The sequence below is a fragment of the Chlamydotis macqueenii genome, chromosome 17 (assembly GCF_036417535.1).
Source record: "Chlamydotis macqueenii isolate bChlMac1 chromosome 17, bChlMac1.mat, whole genome shotgun sequence".
Lineage (NCBI taxonomy): Eukaryota > Metazoa > Chordata > Aves > Otidiformes > Otididae > Chlamydotis > Chlamydotis macqueenii.
In genome coordinates, this window is record NC_141572.1 from 4,587,733 (window position 1) to 4,606,148 (window position 18,416).

General features: G+C 42.4%; 1 protein-coding gene across 1 annotated transcript in view; it reads left to right on the forward strand.

The window, feature by feature from the left end:
- TMEM132B (transmembrane protein 132B) overlaps window positions 1–18,416 on the forward strand; it is a 246,649-nt gene that overhangs the window by 57,314 nt on the left and 170,919 nt on the right. The window contains exon 2 of the mRNA XM_086761697.1: window positions 9,606–10,485. Coding sequence (XP_086617823.1) covers window positions 9,606–10,485 — 880 coding nt within the window. The remainder of the gene's footprint in view (window positions 1–9,605; window positions 10,486–18,416) is intronic.

An 18,416-nucleotide genomic window follows, 5' to 3' on the forward strand; every position in this document is an offset into this window, starting at 1 on the left:
AGAGTGATTTTAATAAAAAGACTCTCTCTCAGCTTTCCTATCTCCATGACAGATAGACCCCAGCTAACATAAATCCTGGCCTTTCTCCTGTCAGTCTCTTGGCTTTGTGTGGCATAGATGTTTTGACACTGAATACAAATATTTTACAGTTGGCTAACAGTTTAGAGCAGATATTTAAGAGATTTACTTTTGCAATCACCTGCTGCCTTTAGTGAATGTGTTTGCCTTGTAAGGCCTTTCTGTTTTTTGGAGAATATGTCCACACACTCCCATACACATATTCGTTTTCTGTTGTTTATGAAATATCACTGAGGGAAAATGAGTTTTGCTTCAGATAACAGTAGTAGGGAGCCCACTCCTAAACTCCTCTTTAGCAATGAGAGCCTCCAGTAGCAGTGACAAACCTTATTTATCAGGTGTCAGGAGGGACGTACAGCGGCTTGCAATGCTGGCAGCTGGAAGCACCAACTGCACCAGGGTAAAGAGCAATGCCAGGACCAGGGCCATGTGGTGGGGAGCTCCCCTCCAGGTAACCAGAATAGAAACCCTCCGTGGTTAATCAGGTGTTTTTAAACTTCAGTTTAGCTTCAGTAGTGGCTCTATCATTCAGTTCTTTCAGCTGATGAATTCGTGACGTTTAGCCACTGTGCTAATGCCTCTAATTGTAACTGGCAGGACAATTTCCCTATTGCTGTTGTGCGAGAGATGCAGAGAAACTCACCAAGGGCAGCCTGTGACTTTTAACAGCTGTATCAACACCCCTAAATGAAACTAAAATGGCAAGTTAGGTCAGGGATCAGCCCAGCAGAGCAACCTGAGCGATTGCAACAGCCACATTAAATGAGAAAACTCATGGGGGATTTCCTCTCTTGGGCACGCTCCCTGCACTGAGATTTGGGCAGTTAAAGCAGCTTTGTCAGTTATCTGCACTGAAGGTGGCCTTGGCTGTGATGAGTATGTTATGGAGGAAAACTCCCTTCCAACACTCCAGGAATTAATCTGGGCTGGAAAACCTTAGTTCTGCAAATACCTGTATTGCCACTGTCAGAGGAGGTGGGAGCTGGGGATGGCTGATGGAGACTCGAAGGAGAAACCCTGTCAATGTCTCATGTCATTTCTGCCTGGTTTTTGGAGAGGGAGCATTCAGTATCCCTGTGCTTTCTTCATGCTCACACTTTTTTTTTTTCTGTAGATTCACCCTCAGTATTTGTTCTGTCTCATTCACCCATTGGAGTGATCCCCTTCTCCCTAATGGAAGTAGTATTTTACGCACAAGAGATTGGGCAAGAACTTACTGTGAACACCTGGCTTAGGAACATCATTATCCTGTGCTTTGTACAGTCCGTGCATGGGACTACATAGTGCTTCTGCACTACATATATGTAGTACTACAGGAATACATTTTATCAAACTTCTACCTTTTGCTATCAGGCATGTTGGAATAAATGTTTTTTTAACAACAAAGACTTTGGCCAGAAGCATGTGGGTGAGAGCGAGGTGGAGATGAATAAATAGAATACGTGATGACATAAAGATTTTATGGGGTATGGGGATGGGCACATTACTCACAGATGGTGAAACCATCCCAGTGTGTTTCAAGAAAAGCTATTTTAGGGATGTTTAGAGAGTTTTTAAAATTTTTTTATTGTGACTATTTTTTCTATTACTCCAACCCATAAAACCAGGTGCCTTAGTTACCGTGTTTCCTGCTGTACAGGGTTCAGAGGGAGCAATAAAAGCCTCTGAAAAGTACCTGAAATAGCCTTCCTGCAGTTACAGATGTCACAGGTTTAATGTCCTGTATCTCAGGTCCTTCCAGGCCTTGACATGATGGCAGCATTTGGAGGAAAGGGGATCTCTCTTCTCCCTGGTGGAGTAACATTTCTACTTTATAACCAATAGAGTTGCTGGATCTTTGGCTTAGAAGCTATGACAAATCTAAGTATAACAGCCAGTGTTAATGGTTCAGGAGGAATTTGCACTCCTCAGGTTTCGACGGCATGATTTTGGGCAGGAATAGTGCTCAAGTCTGGTGGTTCTCAAAAAGAGATGATGGTGCTGGAGCAGCAGAAGGGTGTCCTGTCTAGGAAAGTTAAAGCCTCATGAGAGGTGATTTCAAGTTGTTATAGTGGTGTAGCACATTACATACATACTCTTATTTTATCCTAAAAAAAAGGATTTTTGGTTTCATACTGTGTCTCCTTCGAGCTAAAAGAACTCCTGTCTTTGGAAATAAACGTATCTGCTTGGAGAACCATTCTGCTGCAGTGATAATGGTTCAGCTGTAGCTTTAAACCTCATAAAATGTTCTTATGTGGGCAAATCTGATATCTGCATGGGCTAGCATGGAAGTTGGAGGAGGAAGCACAGTAGCTTTATTGCTTGGGTTGCATGCTGTTCCCTGGCTAGGATAAATGTGTGGTCTATTTTGATAAACAAGCCTGAACTCCTCCTTCCCAGTAATAAAGTTGTTAACAATCATCTTCCCAGAGAATGGCAAATAATGAGACGATGGCTTAACAAGGCAGTTCCTCAGCCTTTTGTAAGTAGAGCCTCGTTTCCTTGGGGAAAAAAAAAAAAAATCTCTAATCTGCTCATAGTGCTGCTATGAGGGTTTTTATTTTCGACTAAGTAAAAAAAATCAGGGTAAACTTTGTGTGTTTGTTTGATGCATTTACTTTACCCCGTTTTGTTTGTGTGCTTGCTTGTGTTTGTGTAGTGAAGTGTCCTCTGATTTGCAATTGCTTTAGGGATCACCTCTGGGGTGTGGCAGGTGAGGGAGCGCAGACTAAGAGCTGCTGTAGCAGGTCAGAGCACAGATCCATCTGGCCCAGCAGCCTGTTTCTGATAGCACCCAAAAGCAGATTCTCAGCAGGAAAGAGTAGGATCAGGCAAGCACAGAGGATGCTTCCCCTAAAGATGCTCTCAGCAGCCCATGGCAGAAGTCCTTTCTTTGCATAACGCTGATGTCAGGAGTGCAGCGTTCTCTCTGGAGCCCAACGCTTCACATGCTTTCCTTGCTGGAGTAATGGAAGGTTTTGTTTTTTGTTTTTCTCCAGTTTTCCAAACTTCTGCTGATAGGGAACCCCAAATTAATCTTCAGGCCTTTTGGGTATTGGATTACACTCTGCCTCACTCCTTTCTGTGCCAGCAGTGCTGGAACTGGCACGAGATGCTAATCCTGTCGTACCTATTCACTCAGTCGTAGAGGAAAATATATGAAAATAAATTGCTAGTCCAAGCTAAATTTAGATTTATTCAGTTGGAGTTAATTATAATCTTTATTTAGTCCCAAGTGATGCCTTCTTATCATACACTTATTATAGCTGAGAAAATTAATTTTTATTCTACCATAAAGGTGAATGTAATAATCCGGGTTCAGGGAAGGGATTACTTTAATAAGATTTATAGGCAGCCTTTCAGACATTACGGCTTTATTGCTATCTGTAGGTGGCCTTGCTGTACGTATGTCTTTCAGTATGGGTGACTGTGCAAAACGCATGCAAGCTAAGAAACTTCCGCACTTAATATTTTGGCAACTGTAAGCAGGCACAGCACTTGATTTGCTTTGGAACACAATAATACAGTTTATTACTGAACTTCTGGCCTGAGCAGGGGTTTCATTCATATGCATGGTTTAATTTTGCACTGAAAAATGTATTTTAGTAGACAAAAGATTTATGAGGCCTGTGATGTTGCTTTCAAGCTTTTTGGAAGTGGAGTGATGGGGAAACATAGGCATGTGGTGTGGGAGGAGAAGCTTTAGTGAAGAGTGAGCCATCAGATCTGATGGGCCAGGACTCTTGCCTGTAGACATCTAAACCTCCAGCGTGCAGTTCTGCATTGGGCACCATTAGGAATTGAGGTAACAGATAGAAATAGGCTCCTCCCAAGGGTGATTGATCACCCCTGAGGTATAAGTTTCTAGGAGCGGATGAATTAATTCTGGAGATACTCTTTTCTGTGATTTACTGAAAGGGGAGGCTGCAGTGTGTGCTGGGCTTAGATACCTATCTGAAACGATGATGGGCTGACTCCTGCGGAAGGTGGCCAGAGTGTGTAGCTGCAGTGAAGCTTGGGTAACAGACGTTTGACTGAGACATCTGAAGATAAGTATGTGAGACATTGTCCCAAGCCTACAAAAGTTAATTAACCTCTTTTCAGTTTTACATGTTTGGATTAAATAGACTTCCTTTTTTTTAAATTGCATCCTTTTTCTTGTCTTTCAAAACAAGCTGCCTGACTAGCAATGTTTTGCAAAGCGAATCTGTCTCCACAAATGTGTAATCAAGATTGAATGTAAGGACTGTAAACTGGTTGCGAGTCCTACATCAAGTTCTATCCTTACATCAAACTAGGATAACAAGAAGAGAGAATGAGAAAAGCTTGAAGGGATCCTAACATCTTTTCTCACGCTACAGTTTTTTATATGTTGACAGCTTCTGGGCTGACTTTAAATTAATGTTTAAAAAGTATTGGGAACTCTTCTTAGCTCTCTCTTGCAGTGTCATTTATATCTTCAAATTATTCTGTTACAGTTGAAAAGATTGTTTGTTATTACGGGTTTTTTTTTTCTGTGCCAGTGTGGTTCACTGTGTAACTACCTCAAGTACTAAAGGAGCAAGGCTTGTTCTTGAATGGCGGATGATGGAAGTTGTTCCTCAGTGGGACTATCGAGGGTTTTTCTCCTCCTTTTCCTCCCTAATGTAAAACTGAGGAGATGAGTCACAGGATGGACTCTGAATGTGGGAAGTAAACAGTGACATCCTCCTTTCACGGTTATTTTATTGAATTTTGAATGAGTCAGGGAGAGCATGAAGCAGGTGTTTATCTAGGCTCCTTAAGATCCTCACACAGCCCAAACTTATCCTACTCATAGTGCTCAAATGAGGTCTAAACTCCTGGTAGATTTTCACACTGTAATCAGCCTCCTCATTTTCCTGCTGCCAGGATTAAAAGTCAGAGTTTCCCCAGCTTGTAGGCAGGCCAGATCACCTTGCACAACCTCCCATGGCTGGGGTCCCTAAACAGCATCAGGTCTTACCCCTTGCATGCATGATAGAAAGTGACCTACACAGCTGGTCTAGAAGTAATTATTCTGCTATAATTTATCGGTTCTAGAATAGCTTTCCTTGTGTAGACACCCTATTCCGCGATACACTGTGTTTTTATTCAAGGATAATGCCTGCATTTCCACAGCAAAATAATTATTATGAATAGAGCCGTTTTTATAGTGGAATAATGTAGATGTGTAGTTTGGTCTTTATGGTCTTTAGCGAGGGCTGGTGGGAAGGGCTGGTGATTTTTCTCCTATACAGACAAGCCATTGATTGCCTCTGTATGAGTCATGGATAACATCATAGTACTTACTGGCACCACATTACTTGAAATTATTCCTCTTTTACAAAGAGGAGTGTCTGTATGATCTCACGCTACAATTCTGATGATGCTGCAGGAAAGAAGAATTTTAACATTTTCAAAGTTTTTCCACAGGTGCAGGACTGGCTTTCTTGTTTGTTTTCAGAAAAAAAAAGGATGTTGAAAAATTGCATACTGTAAAAGCTTCTTGTTCCTTGCACCTCCAACTTTGGAATTACTGAGGGCTTATGGCAGACTTGGCTGCTGTTAAGTAGTTAGCTAAAGCAGAGGGAAGATTTAGATGTGAAATTTGGATTTATGCTCCAAGTAGTCAGAGTAAGGACCAGGAAGGGTCATCTCCCTGATGCACAGCATTGCTTGGTTGGTTATGTGCATGGTGACTTACCCTCTCTCTCTGCTCTTCAGAAGTGTCAGAAGGATATTTCCTTTCCATCTGCACTCGCAGAGTTTGCAGGATGAACTGGGCTATGAGGAGGCTGCCCAGCTCTGGAGAGAGGGGTTTTGGCATAAAATGGGAGCGATGAGATTTTACAAGTTGGCCTGTTGCCCTAGGGATCTTGGTAATTGGCTTGTCCAAATAAATGTTTTAAAAGGGGCAAAGCACCTGCTGAAAAACTGTTACAAGGTAAAAGTTATTTTAGAAATCCAAGCTAAAAGTCTCAAGTGCTGCCCAACAACATGTTGTTTCCATACATTCCCTCTCAATGCCCTTAATGCCAGAGCAGTATGGGGAAACAGACTGTGTTCAGCCTTTGAGATAGCACTGAGCTGTGCGGATGCTCACTGGGCCTCCATTTACTTTTCTTCAACTCTTGCTCTCTTTTGTTACATAATTAGGACTAACCCACGTTCTGATCTAATGTTCAGCCCTCTTTTGATCTCGCTGGAGTGCTTATTAAGGGAGCAGGTGATTTATTAGTTACTCTGTTGCACACCAGCAAACTGGAAATGTGTCCTGTTTCTGATTGTTACTGTAAGGACATTGATGCTGTGGTGCCGACGTGTCGAATTAAAAAGGCGGGGTATTGGCCTGCCATCGTATGAAGTATTTCTTTTTAGATGTTCCTACAGCATCATAAAATGCTGCTAAATTCAGATATCATATTTTGTTGCAGGCTGGTTCTAGGACAAAGCCCAGCCCTGTCTACTGGTGTTTATGGCTTCCCATATAAGCTTTCAGACAAAATTTGTGTCTCATTTTGTTTGAGTTACAGCAGGCTGATATTCTAGTCCTCGTACCGGTTCTGAGAAGAGGCACTGAATGTTGCCACTGTAATGAAACAGAGGAAAGGGAAAAACATACCTTTTAAACTTCCTGCAAATCACTGCTTGAGAGAGATAAAATATCTGCATAAAGAATGAGGAGGGCAGGGGAAAAGTCCTGTAAGGTAAATACAGATGTAGCTAAGCCTTGCCTTGGTTTTGGTTCGTCTTTAGGCTCAGGAACTGTGTCGATGTTAAATCTCCTCTGCATTCTGATGTGTCTTGGGAGAAGGCAAATTTTTGCTCTTTTTCCCAAGAATTGGAGGGCTTTCTTGCTGCTGTATGTCCTTTGCTTTTCTGTATAGCTGCACAATGGTTATGATAAATGCAGCTTCTCAAATGTAGTTTGATTTATCTACAATTAATCCAGGAAGGTGCTTGTGTGCATTTGACTTCTCAGGGATGAAACAACACCCTTCCTCCACTTGCTGCCTTGGCTTTCACAGGAGCAAAGTTCACTTCCAGTGACTGAATTGTGCACAGTGGCACAGCAAGCCATGCCATGTCAAGGTGCTCTATAAATAGCAGGGCAGTAATGGAGCTGCTAAAACATCCCTTGGTGACTTTATTTCTAGAATTGGCATTGATCTTCTCCTTTCTCCCTTCTCCTCTGGCTATGAGCAGGATGAGGTTTGACCTGCACTGTGTTTCCCAAGCACTTTGTCATTCAGCGGTTGGATGAAAGCGTTGGGGCTCCCACAGAGCAGCACAGCAAGCAGTAGTGGGGCATTGCCTGACCCCTGCTAAACGGCGATCACCAGCCTCTGCTCTTTGCCTCATCCCTGCTGTAGGTTGCTGTGGTTTCCTTGCCTTGTGCAGCCTTCTGTGCCCAATGCTAATGGGCAGTGGTGTCCATCTCTGCTACACAGCACCTACTACTTTCCATGGTGTTTGTCTCACCTGTGCCTCCTACACTTCTTGTAGCTTGGTTAGCCTCTTTCCTGGAGAGACGACCTCTGTTTTCTTCTAGAATTGCTTATTACTACTCACGTCCTATGACTTCCCATAAAGAACTGAGGTCTCTGGGTTCTGCGTGCTGCAGGGAGTGTGCCAGCTGCCCATCGTTCACATCTGAATGAGAAAAGATGTGGAAGGGAAGGGCTGAAGTCAGTTTTCTCCACTAGAAAATTGGTTGTCCCCTATGTGAGCTGTGATACCATCACAAGCTGGCCCAGGTCAGTGCTCATATGGGGAAGGAAGGAGAAAGTTTCTCATCATCTGGGTTTCTGCGTTTCAGCTGGGTGCCCAGGTCCATGTCTGCGTGCAGCCAGGTGTTGGTTGAAATGTTGATGCCTTGCCATAAGGAATGAGGGGGCACCCAAGTGGGGCAATTGCATGGCAGCTGCTCTGCAATTACATTTGCTTATGGAGCTGAGAGGAAACCCTGATCTGATCCCCCTGAGAAGTAGTGAGAGAGGAGACTGGTGATACTGTTTCCTACCAAGGGTCTTTAAAAACTTTTGTATATTTACTCATTCCCACAAAGAATATTCCAATGGCTGCAGAAAAACCTTGACACAATTAAATATACAGCAAAAGGCAGAAGGATTGTGATGAAATAAGAAGCATTTAAACAATTGTAGATAACATCAAGCCATCGGAAATAAATGAGCAGAATTTCAACTGAGAATGAGTGGAGCGAAGTCAAATGGATAAGATTTGCCCTAGAATCTGTCTTCAATAAGTGTAGGCTTTAAAAATACAGCACCTGAAAAAATAGCTTAAATATTAGAGCTTTTATCTGTGCTAAATTGTGGCTGCAAATATCTGAGTCATCTGGCTTGTAACAGGTGTAATTGTGCGGTTGTTGTGTTGTGTATCTGCTCTCCCCACTCCTGACAAACAGTGAAATCGCCGCTAAGCCTCAGCGAGAGACAACAAGAGCTTTGACCTTAGAGTCTGTCATTGTTCCTTTGTTATCTCTCTGCATTATGGAACTGCCTCATTTTAATTCATTTACTTTCTGTTTATTTCTTCTGTGGCAGTCCCAGGAGCTTGCATTCACCGGCTTTTTGTTGGAGCGTATGAATTGTTAGTTTGAAAGACCCACTATTTCTTTTTGGTAGAATCGCAGCCCAAATTGAATATATCTCACTATTAATTAGAGATTGGCCCAAACCAAAGACATCTGTTGGATCCCTCCCTCCCTCTGGAATCTTTTCTTGTCTGGGAAAAACTGCTCAGCGCTGGCTGGAGGATTGACCATTGTGTTGTAGAGAAACTTTTGTGGTTTCCAAATGTATTTCATTCTCCTCTGGAATTAAACAAAACAATCCCTCTAAGGGCAGGAAACCTTCTGCATGTAAAGGATTTCTGTCCTTCTCTCAAGTTCACTCTTGCCTAAATCCTTCCCACTGAGACCTCTATCAAGCCCCCATATTTTTTTGTGTGTGTGAAAAGTTTTGTTTTTAAGAACACAGAGCTTTTCTCAGTTTGCCACTAACTTCCAAATCACTGGCCGGGCAGAAGTGGATGGAGAGTGGTGCAGATTTGCAACCCCCCATTGCATTGTGTGTTAGTGATGTTAGGTGAAAGCACAAGTTCTGGTTTACTGATAATATTCAACATGCCGGTTTCTTACATGTATTGAAACATGGTTGAGAAAAAGTTGTAAGTTTGATCTGGCAATAAAAGCAAAAACCAACCAGTAAAAAGTTTTGGAACTTAGACTGGGATCTGGCCAATCAGTCTCCTTGTTGTATCCGGTACTTGATTAAGGGCTTTCAAGTAGGTATGTGATTGGGGAACATGGAAAGGGAGATGCACAGCTGATGCGATAAGATGTTTTCAGTGTATGAGCTTTGAGCCAACAGTGTGATTCTGTGGTACCTGCGTCAGCTTGTTTTGTAATTGTGGCTAACAGTATTGATCTCTGGTAATAGATTGCTTTTGAGAAAAACTGAGGGGCATGCTAAGCAAACATTAGAGTTGTCTTTCTGTTTCCTTTTATCTTTGGCCTGCAGTGGTGGAGAGCCGAGGAGGGATCATGGACAGCATACAAAGATTTTCAAACCTGCCAACGTATCTCCCTGCGAGCTATCACATCTGCAATGCTGATGTTTTCTTCTTCCTCAAAGAAGCCAACCAGGATATCATGAGGAACTCCAGTTTGCAGTCTAGGGTGGATTCATTCTTTATATACAAGGCCAAACTGCCACCTATCCTAAATGCCACGTATGGACCCTTTTCTGTTGAACAGGCTGTTCCCTTGGACCTCATGCTGACTTCTGCATCTTTTGGTTTCACAAATAAATTTACTTTTAATTGGAAATTAAAATCTCACATAATCGACAGCTCAATTTATTCCAACAAACCTAAAATACAAACCTTATTCTATATTGCGGGGAAGGACTGGGATGACTATAATTCTGCGGAGAGGTTGCCTTGTGTGAAGATGTTTGCTGTCCTGGAGTCTAGAGAAGTTGTGGCCAGCTGTAGATTAACAGGTCCTCTAGGATTATGTGTAGCGGAGCTGGAATTATCTCCTATCTGGTTCAGCTCGCCTCCACCCCTGGTTTCAGAGGAAACAGCCTCCCTGGAAGGGATTACTGTGGAGCTCTTCTATAAGATTTATACAGCAGATGGGGAATGTTCTCCAGAGGATGCAAAATGGGAAAACAATATCCATGCAGGTCAAGATAATGAACACAAGGCTTTGTCAGCTATGGAGAGGATTGGTAGCATCATTGTTTACCCAAATCAAGACAAATTAAAACAGTCTTCACTGAGGCTAGATGAAAATATCGTTATTCGCTTACCGCTCAACCCGGTCAGAGAAGGTGACATTGTGACCTTTCATATTTCCCTGGCTGATGACTCTCTAGCAGACCAGTTTGTATTAAGGTAAGAGAATTTTTAAAGTGCTAAACAGTCTACAAGTCGGGACAAATCGATGTCAGGTGTAATTTCTTTGGTTACACTTCATGTTTTCCTGAGAGAATTTAAGCATTTCCTCTCCAACTGGGGAAAACTGTAAATAGTCTTGATTTATCTGTGTGGATGACACTTTTTGGAACATGGGAATTTGTTTTAAAGTATGAGCTATAAATGTTTGTATGATTATTTTTTGTTTTAATTCTATTTTCTTCTCGTCATAATTCTGCCTCTTAAATTATGCCTCTGTAAGTCAGCCAGGGTAACTGCTGCGATCCATTTTGCTAGACAGTTTGCAGGAGGGTTTTCCATTTCTTTGATGAAGCTTCCTCTCTTTTTATCAACTTTCTTATCATCTTTCCACAGTATGTGGGATACATCTTGCACAGGTTGTATGTGGTGAGGAGCTATTTCGTTGCATTGTACAGAGGGGAGCTGAGAGGTGAGGAAATGAGACGTGCCTCAGCTTGCGTAGGGAGTCTTTGGCAGAGCCAGAATTTGGATCCAAACTTTGCAGGTTGTCTTCGGTTTTTCTGTAAGACAGCCCATCCTGCTTCCTCAAGCTTTTGACTGCGTGTTGCATGGCCCATTTTTGTTTCAAGTTTTGAGACTTTCTGGTGACCTTTACTTGTGAATCTGCCTGTAATAGGAGAATTCAGGCATTTCTAACCACCCCGAGGGTTAGTGCTGCATATTTGTTATGTCCTTAGCTGTCAGACTGCGGGTTCAGAGCTGCGTAGAGACCAAATTCAGAGAGAAATGTGAGCCGGACTAGGGGAATAAAAGGGGCCAAAAGGTAATTGGAAAGTGTCATGTGTTGTGAGAATGTGAGACGCTTGGGAAAGAAGGAGTTGCAGCCCGTGCTAGCAAACCTCAAAACAGATTCGTGCCTTACTTCTAACTTTTGATCCGAGAACAGAACATGACAGAAGTACACTTTGGGGACAAATGTTGAGAAAACAGACAGCAAACCTTATGCAGCACTTTCAAACTGTTCAACATTTGTGAAATAGCACATGCATATTAATAAACTTACAGATTGCTGGGTGAATCAGGACAAGTGGTTCATAGTGCAGTGCACAGGCAGAGGGAAAGAAATGGACTACGGTATTCCAAGCACTTGCATCTACTCAGGGTGTGGGGGAAATGTGTGAGAAGTATTGTAAGGTTTAACCAGACTTTAAAAGGTTTAGGTCAGGAAGGATCTTATAAACCAAACTTATTCTTGCCTTTACCTGGATTTACTCTTTTTTTTTTTTTCTTCATTAAGTATGGTTTTGACCAGCATCCACTGTCAGCAGATGGACCAACCTCGTGGAGCAGTCAGGTTTTGGCAGTTGTATATTGATCCACAGTGCTATAGCAGAGAGATTATGGAATTTGCCTAAGGCTCTGCAAGGATTTAACATCAGCTCTTAATTCTCAGTTTTTTGTTCTCTTTGCCACACCACAAATAAAGTTCCCTGGATGTTAGAGACAACGTAAGATGAGGCTGTTTTCTTTCCACTGGAATTTCTAAAATAACATTTACCGCCTAACACATGATGCAAGGGAAGAGTTTTGATATTTCTGCTGGCCAGGAAAGCACCAAAAACTTCTTGCAGAGATAGTTTTGAAATGCTGTCTTTCAGAAGCAAAATAGTTTCTGGAAATGCTGAGCACAGTAACTAACCTAGGGTTTTAAGGAAGCAGAAACCGAGGGAGTAGAGAGCCTCCAAACTAGGGAGCCTTAGGATGAGCCAGAAGAGCCTGGCTATGGCCGTGACCCTCATCTTCTCCCATGACTTGCATGTCTTCAGCTGGCAGGAGTCACTTCACGACACTCTCCCAACATGCGAAACATGCATCTCGGTGCTCCAGAGCTGCTGGAAAGGCAGTCAGGTTTCCATGGGGATTTCCTTCTTTGAAAAGTGTGCGGAATCAGTTCATCTCCAGGAGATGTTTCTGTTACAATAAATCAGCACGTTTTATGTGCCCAGAAATATTTCCTTGGAAAATTCACTAGCGGCTCTGTGTAGTCTAGCCTGTCTGGTCTTTTATTTGGCTTTGCTTGCATCGTGCTTTTCATCAGAGAAACTGCAAGTATTTTTATTTAACCTTCAGTTGAATGCTGAAAGTAAGAGGCAGAATGCAATTCTGTTGATGGTTCACCCGTCCTCCAGAATGGAGAGAACGTCAGCAACTGTTGCTATGATTATTTTGAATGACATATGTGGGGCCCATGGAGAGATTGTTCAGCTGGAGTTTACACAGTAGGCAGGGAGTTATGCCGAGGGAAATACAACCGCTATAGCGCCTGCATCTAATTTATGCAGTTTCCCTCACAGGCTTTCCCTGTTTTTCAGCTCAGTGCTAATGTCCGTAAAAACCCAGAAGATTTTTATATATGTAGAATTTCTGTGTGTTATAGCCAGAGAAAAATACATTGAAGTGAATGTTTGCCTTGGGAAATATATTTTTGCCTAATATAACTGATTGTTTTTAATCATATCTGTTACAAGTGCAGCGGGGTGAATTGCAGTCTGGCTCATATGAGACAATAGATCAAAATCAAGTCATTCTCAACAGAGCATTTGGTGCCGACCCTGAGCTCTGACAGTATGCGAAAGAACAGATATGCTCAATTTTATACACCTCTTTACTATTTCATGCTGTGTTGTGTAGTATTTTATTTTTATCTTGGATTTTGTTCTAGCAAAACTGACTTCAGTTCTCATATACGAGCAGATTCTTCCTTGTTTTGGTAAAATTTGGGATTCTTAACCAAGCTGGGAAACTGAAAAGCAATTGGAAACAGTTTTTTGATTCAGCAATGTGCTGTGTTGAAAGATGTTTGTTAAACCTCCATCCTTCCAGCAATGCCACTCGCAGGGCGATGTTGTAGGTTATATGTGAAGTTCCAGCTATCACTTCCAGTCCCTTTCATCAGTCCAAACTGGTTTTGCTTGTTTTCATTCAATAACTAGAATTTAAGATTGAGTTGGAACTCCAGTTGTGCTGTGGTCCAGGGAATTTGTTTCTTTTCATGCTGCAAGCCAGCCAGGGTGGTTTGGTATAATTGGAGGACCCAGAGATGTCAAGGGGCAGAATTTGGAGGCTAAGCGTGTGTTTAATGCTTTTGCTGTGCCTGACACTCATATTGCTCACTTTGTTGACAGATGATCTATACATGTGTGCAATGAAATTCTTATGACACTGGAAATTAATTTGTGGCCTTGCCCGCCTGGTCTGTACTGTAAAATTTACCACCTGTGAACATAAATTTTGCCCATTATGTTAGGTGGGTTGCCACTAAACATAGTTCAACCATAAAGACAGGTGAAATGGGCTATGTGGCCATAATTAAACTTTTCCATGGGCTACCTAGTTTTTAAAAAAAGGGAAAATGAAGCACAACTTGAGCTTCCAGCAGGACTAATACATGCATCAATGTCATAAATTTTCAGGCACTTTTTGTCTTTTGATGCACAGGAGTATTTCTGTTACTTTCTTTACTGACAAACTTAGATAAAACATAGTAAACAAGGAAAGAAGGAAATAATGAGTGAAGAAGGAGTAACACAAACTTCCATGCTATTTACTAAACAGAAGTTGTCTCCTGATATACATGGAGGACTTGTAAAAGAGACAGGAGAAAACAATTCTTGCTTAACTGGAAGGATGGAAATTCATCCAGTAGCACTGGGAACGGCTTGCATTTCTTTTGTGGTGTATGCTATTATTGAACTCCATCTTGAGACTCAAAGAATATATTTAAAAGAAAAAAAGGGAGTAATTTTGTACAGCAGGAAAATGTTTAATGGAATAAATGGACAATCGCCCCTTGGTTATAGGAAAGAAACCAGGACGCACTTTATAAGTAAATGGCAGAGTTTTGTCCCATTTTCCAAGTCTCCCATTTAAACCGTCAGCGAGGATGTGCTCGTAATGAAGGCTGAGCATTAATAGCAATTTGTCGAGTCAGACAAAAAGTAGGGTTGTTGGCATTCGTTACACGTCCCTAACATGAACCACCCATCCTTCTTTTATGCCTGATCAGAATAGAAACGGAGATTGGAGATATTCCAGGAATAACAGTAAGGGGCTGAAACCAGGTAATGAATCCCACGCTAGAGAAATGAAAGCGTCTGCGGTCAGGATGTGGTCCTCTGTCTGGAGGGGAATGGCGGGACCGTGCAAAGAAACCTTGCTGTCGTTCGGTGCCTAGGCAACCTCAGGGAAAAGGATTATCCGCTTCTCCCTGCCATGCTCCACATATTGCAGGGCAAAGATTACTTTTTGATTTTTGGATGAACCAGTACAAGGTGTAATACATGCCAGTTGGCTTTTACTGATTATTCTCACTAGGAAAAATGATATTAAGGATTTATATTAATAAACATATATCCATATGGAGGAGGTTATGTCTCCTGCTAAGGAATAAAAATTGCACAGGCCATTAAAACTGACTTACAAGGCTTCTGCGTTAATAATGAAATATCTGTAGAAGTCTGAGCAGTCGTCTAGAAGGCCAAAAAAAAGATCATTAAGAGGATGTCTCCTGCCAATAGCTGCCAAGAGCAAACAAGGGAAAGAAAACAGAAGGTTTTAGATCTGGAAATACATAGAAAATGAGAGAATTCAGACTGTGGGGAATGCAGCCTGGCTGCGTGTGAGGAGGAGGCTCTGCATGGCCTTCATCACTTGTAACCACGCTGGTATGAATGGGGAAGCAGGGCAGGATTATTACTGGTGAGAGAAATAAATGATTACTGAAGCATCATTTTAGGATGAAAATTCAGCAGAAATGGAAGTGTTTAAAAAGGGAAAAATAGACTTCTGAAATTAATCAGAAGTGCTAGTTCAGATTTAGAAATAATTATAGCATTACTGGCAACTTGGGAATATTTGTTTTTTATCCAAAGACTTTAATAAACCAAGAATGAATGTTTAAATTTGTTATTTCTCTCTTTTATCTGGAAGTATATTGAACTAAATGTGAAATATGAAATACTAATATGTAATATTAATAAAAAATATCAAGCACTGCAAAGTCTGGAAATGCCAGAGATGTCTGTGCAGCCTTATCTCCGTCCCCATGTATATACACATTATAACATATTCCTTAAAGACAAATTCACACTCTCTTTTCCCAGTTCTCCTATTTCAATCGATGCATGCATTGTCTTCCTCCCACTGCTTTCTTTTATTTTTGTCACTGAATGGGAAAGGGAGTAACATCCTTTCAGGACACTCCTGTAAAGCCTGGGGGAACTGTCACCAGATTATTTTTTTTTTTTTTTTTTTTTTTTTTTACCTTGGATAATTCATTTCTAGAAATTCTCTTTCAGAAAGGGTTGAACCATTCTTTTATTTTTCTTATTGCTATTTGAGACAGGCATATGGCCTGGAAAAAGTGGCTTTAGCTGATGAAAGCCTGGCATGATGGTATGGGGTTATACATTTCACAGGGATGTTGTATGAAGTAGTTAGACCTGAATCTCTGTTGCCTGAACTGGAAAAGGCATCCTCCCCTGGGTACCTGCAGGCAGTGCATGGCTGTGCTGCGCCCACGTGCACGAGCTAACCTGCCCTGGAAGGAGTCATACCACACTGCCAGGTTTTCTCTCCTTTTCATATGCTTTGAGATAACCTTCTCTGCCCTAGCCACACTGGAGAGGGAGAAAAAAAATAAACCACCCCCTCATACAGTCTTAAAACCAGCTGAAAATGACAAAAAAATAGCTCCTTCCTAGAGCTCAGGCAGTCCTAAAAGCTTAAAAACCGATGGATATCCGACAGTGAATAAATGACCCAGTGAATCCTGAAAGACCCCGCAAGACTACAGTCAATAAAGCTTTTTAATGGAATTTTAGATAAAGGTCAACTATCTGCTACAATAATCAGCTGTCCGTGATCACTCTTCACAGGAATAAAACAGGCATAGCAGCAGCCCCACGCGACAGCGAGAAGCTCTTGTTAGTTGTTGGATATCGGCTTTGAAGCGCTTCCAGACGGGATTGCAGCATCGCTGTGATAAAACGCTCTTTTTTTTTTTTTATTTTATTTTTTTTATTGAGATGTTTTCCGACGATGACGTCTGTCGCCCCGCAAAGGGGTCTCAAGCGTGCTGCTTTGTCCAGAAACACAGCTGCTCATACCGTGGCACTATTCAGGTGTTGTTAAGGTAAAAGAAAATGAGATATGATGGGAGGCTGCCGTGCCGAGTTTGGTGCAGTTGTCCTCACTGTCTGCTCCTTCCCTCGCCCTCCGCAACCCTGGCTTTGGGATGCTGCCTTCTCTCAGAGGAGCAGGGAAATGTTCGTAAGAGTTGGAAGTGAGGGGCTGTCCAAAATGCAGAATTAGATTAGTTAAAAATATGTAGCCTGGGTGTGTATTTCACCAGTGTTTTTCACTGAGAAGGTGAATACTTTGACTACTAGTTATTTTTAATTTTGACAGTTTGGGAATGTTTTGCGTGTATGGTGAGGGAACACTAAGTACAGCTGGAGTGAAACAAGGACCCTGGGAAAGGTGTTTGGTTTGCCTTGAAACCCTACTTTTTCTTCTGTTGGAGCCCTGCCAGCAGCACAAGCTATCTCATTCATCTGCCCATCTGCATCTATGAGCGCTAAGGGAATGTGGCAACGTTACGTAAATTAATTCACTGTATCTCATATTCAGAACCATCAAGTGGAAAAAGTGAGAGTTAGTTGTGTTGATTTTAAGTCAGTCGGTGTGTGAGCAGGCACCTCATCTCTGCAGTGCTGAACTACAAGTGGGTAAGCAGTGCTGTGTGTAACGGGTGGCAGTGTATCTTGTTTGACACATCTGATTGTTTTGCACGTGTGTGACAAATAAGGTTTATAATAGAAGGCCCGACAACCTCTTGTCTGCCGGCGTGTTAGCAGACACTGCTACACTCTGCAAACGGAGATGATGTGAGAAGCGTTTCCTGTGGATTTGGAAGGTGCCAATATGCCATGTGACTTGAGACAAACTCAGCCGTGTTGACGCTAATGGAAAGAGATTTTACATTTTTAAATGGTTTGGGTTCTACAAGCTTGTTCCTCGGCTGATCCCTGTCTCCGAAAGCTTCGACATGACAGCTCCTGCTAATTAACTCCAGGCAGCTCCTGCACAACTCAATGCTTGCTTCAGGGCCAGGCGCGGATCTGCAGAGCGCTGTCAGCAGATGTGGCATGGTTGTACTGAGAGCGAGGTATGAGCTGTGGTTAAAATGCTTGTGATGCAGAGCGTGCCTGGGAAGAAGACGAGTGGATTTTGGAGGAGACCACGACTAAAAGGATGCACTTGGTTTGTGGCACCTGCTCAGACTTCCTCTATGCAACGTGAAGGTGCGCTGGGCAGTGATCCCTCTTGGATGAGGAGCTGCGTCTAAGGGACTGCCGGGGGTTCAGTCTCTCCGGTCTGCACAGAACATTGCCGCTGCTCTCCTCCAAATCTTTCTTTTGCTGGAGGCTGTTCTGTAGTTACTGCCTTGCAGGAAGGGACAGATGATTTACCCCTGCTGTGATTAACATTGGTGCAGATATGAAATGGGAAGGGAAAGCCACCAAAGACAGAATTAGGAGTTGAGTTTTGCCTGTGAGCACTTGGCTCTGAGTTCAGTTACCTCCGCTAGTGAATACAAATCTGCCTTCAGGTGACAAAACTGCTTAAATACACAGTATCACAGAGGGTAATTTAAGGAAGACAGCTGCAAGATAAACATTTTCTTCATCCATTTTTTTTTTCTGCACCTTGTACTCAGGTTGGGAACACAGGTCGGAAAAGGTTCCTGTTTTTGGGTGCTCACTTCAAGTTCAGGGACACGTTGTGGCTTTTTGCAAACCGTGTCCTAGTGAGCAAGTCCCGGGTGGGGAGCTTGGAGGGAGGTGTCTTTGTTTTGGCCAATATGT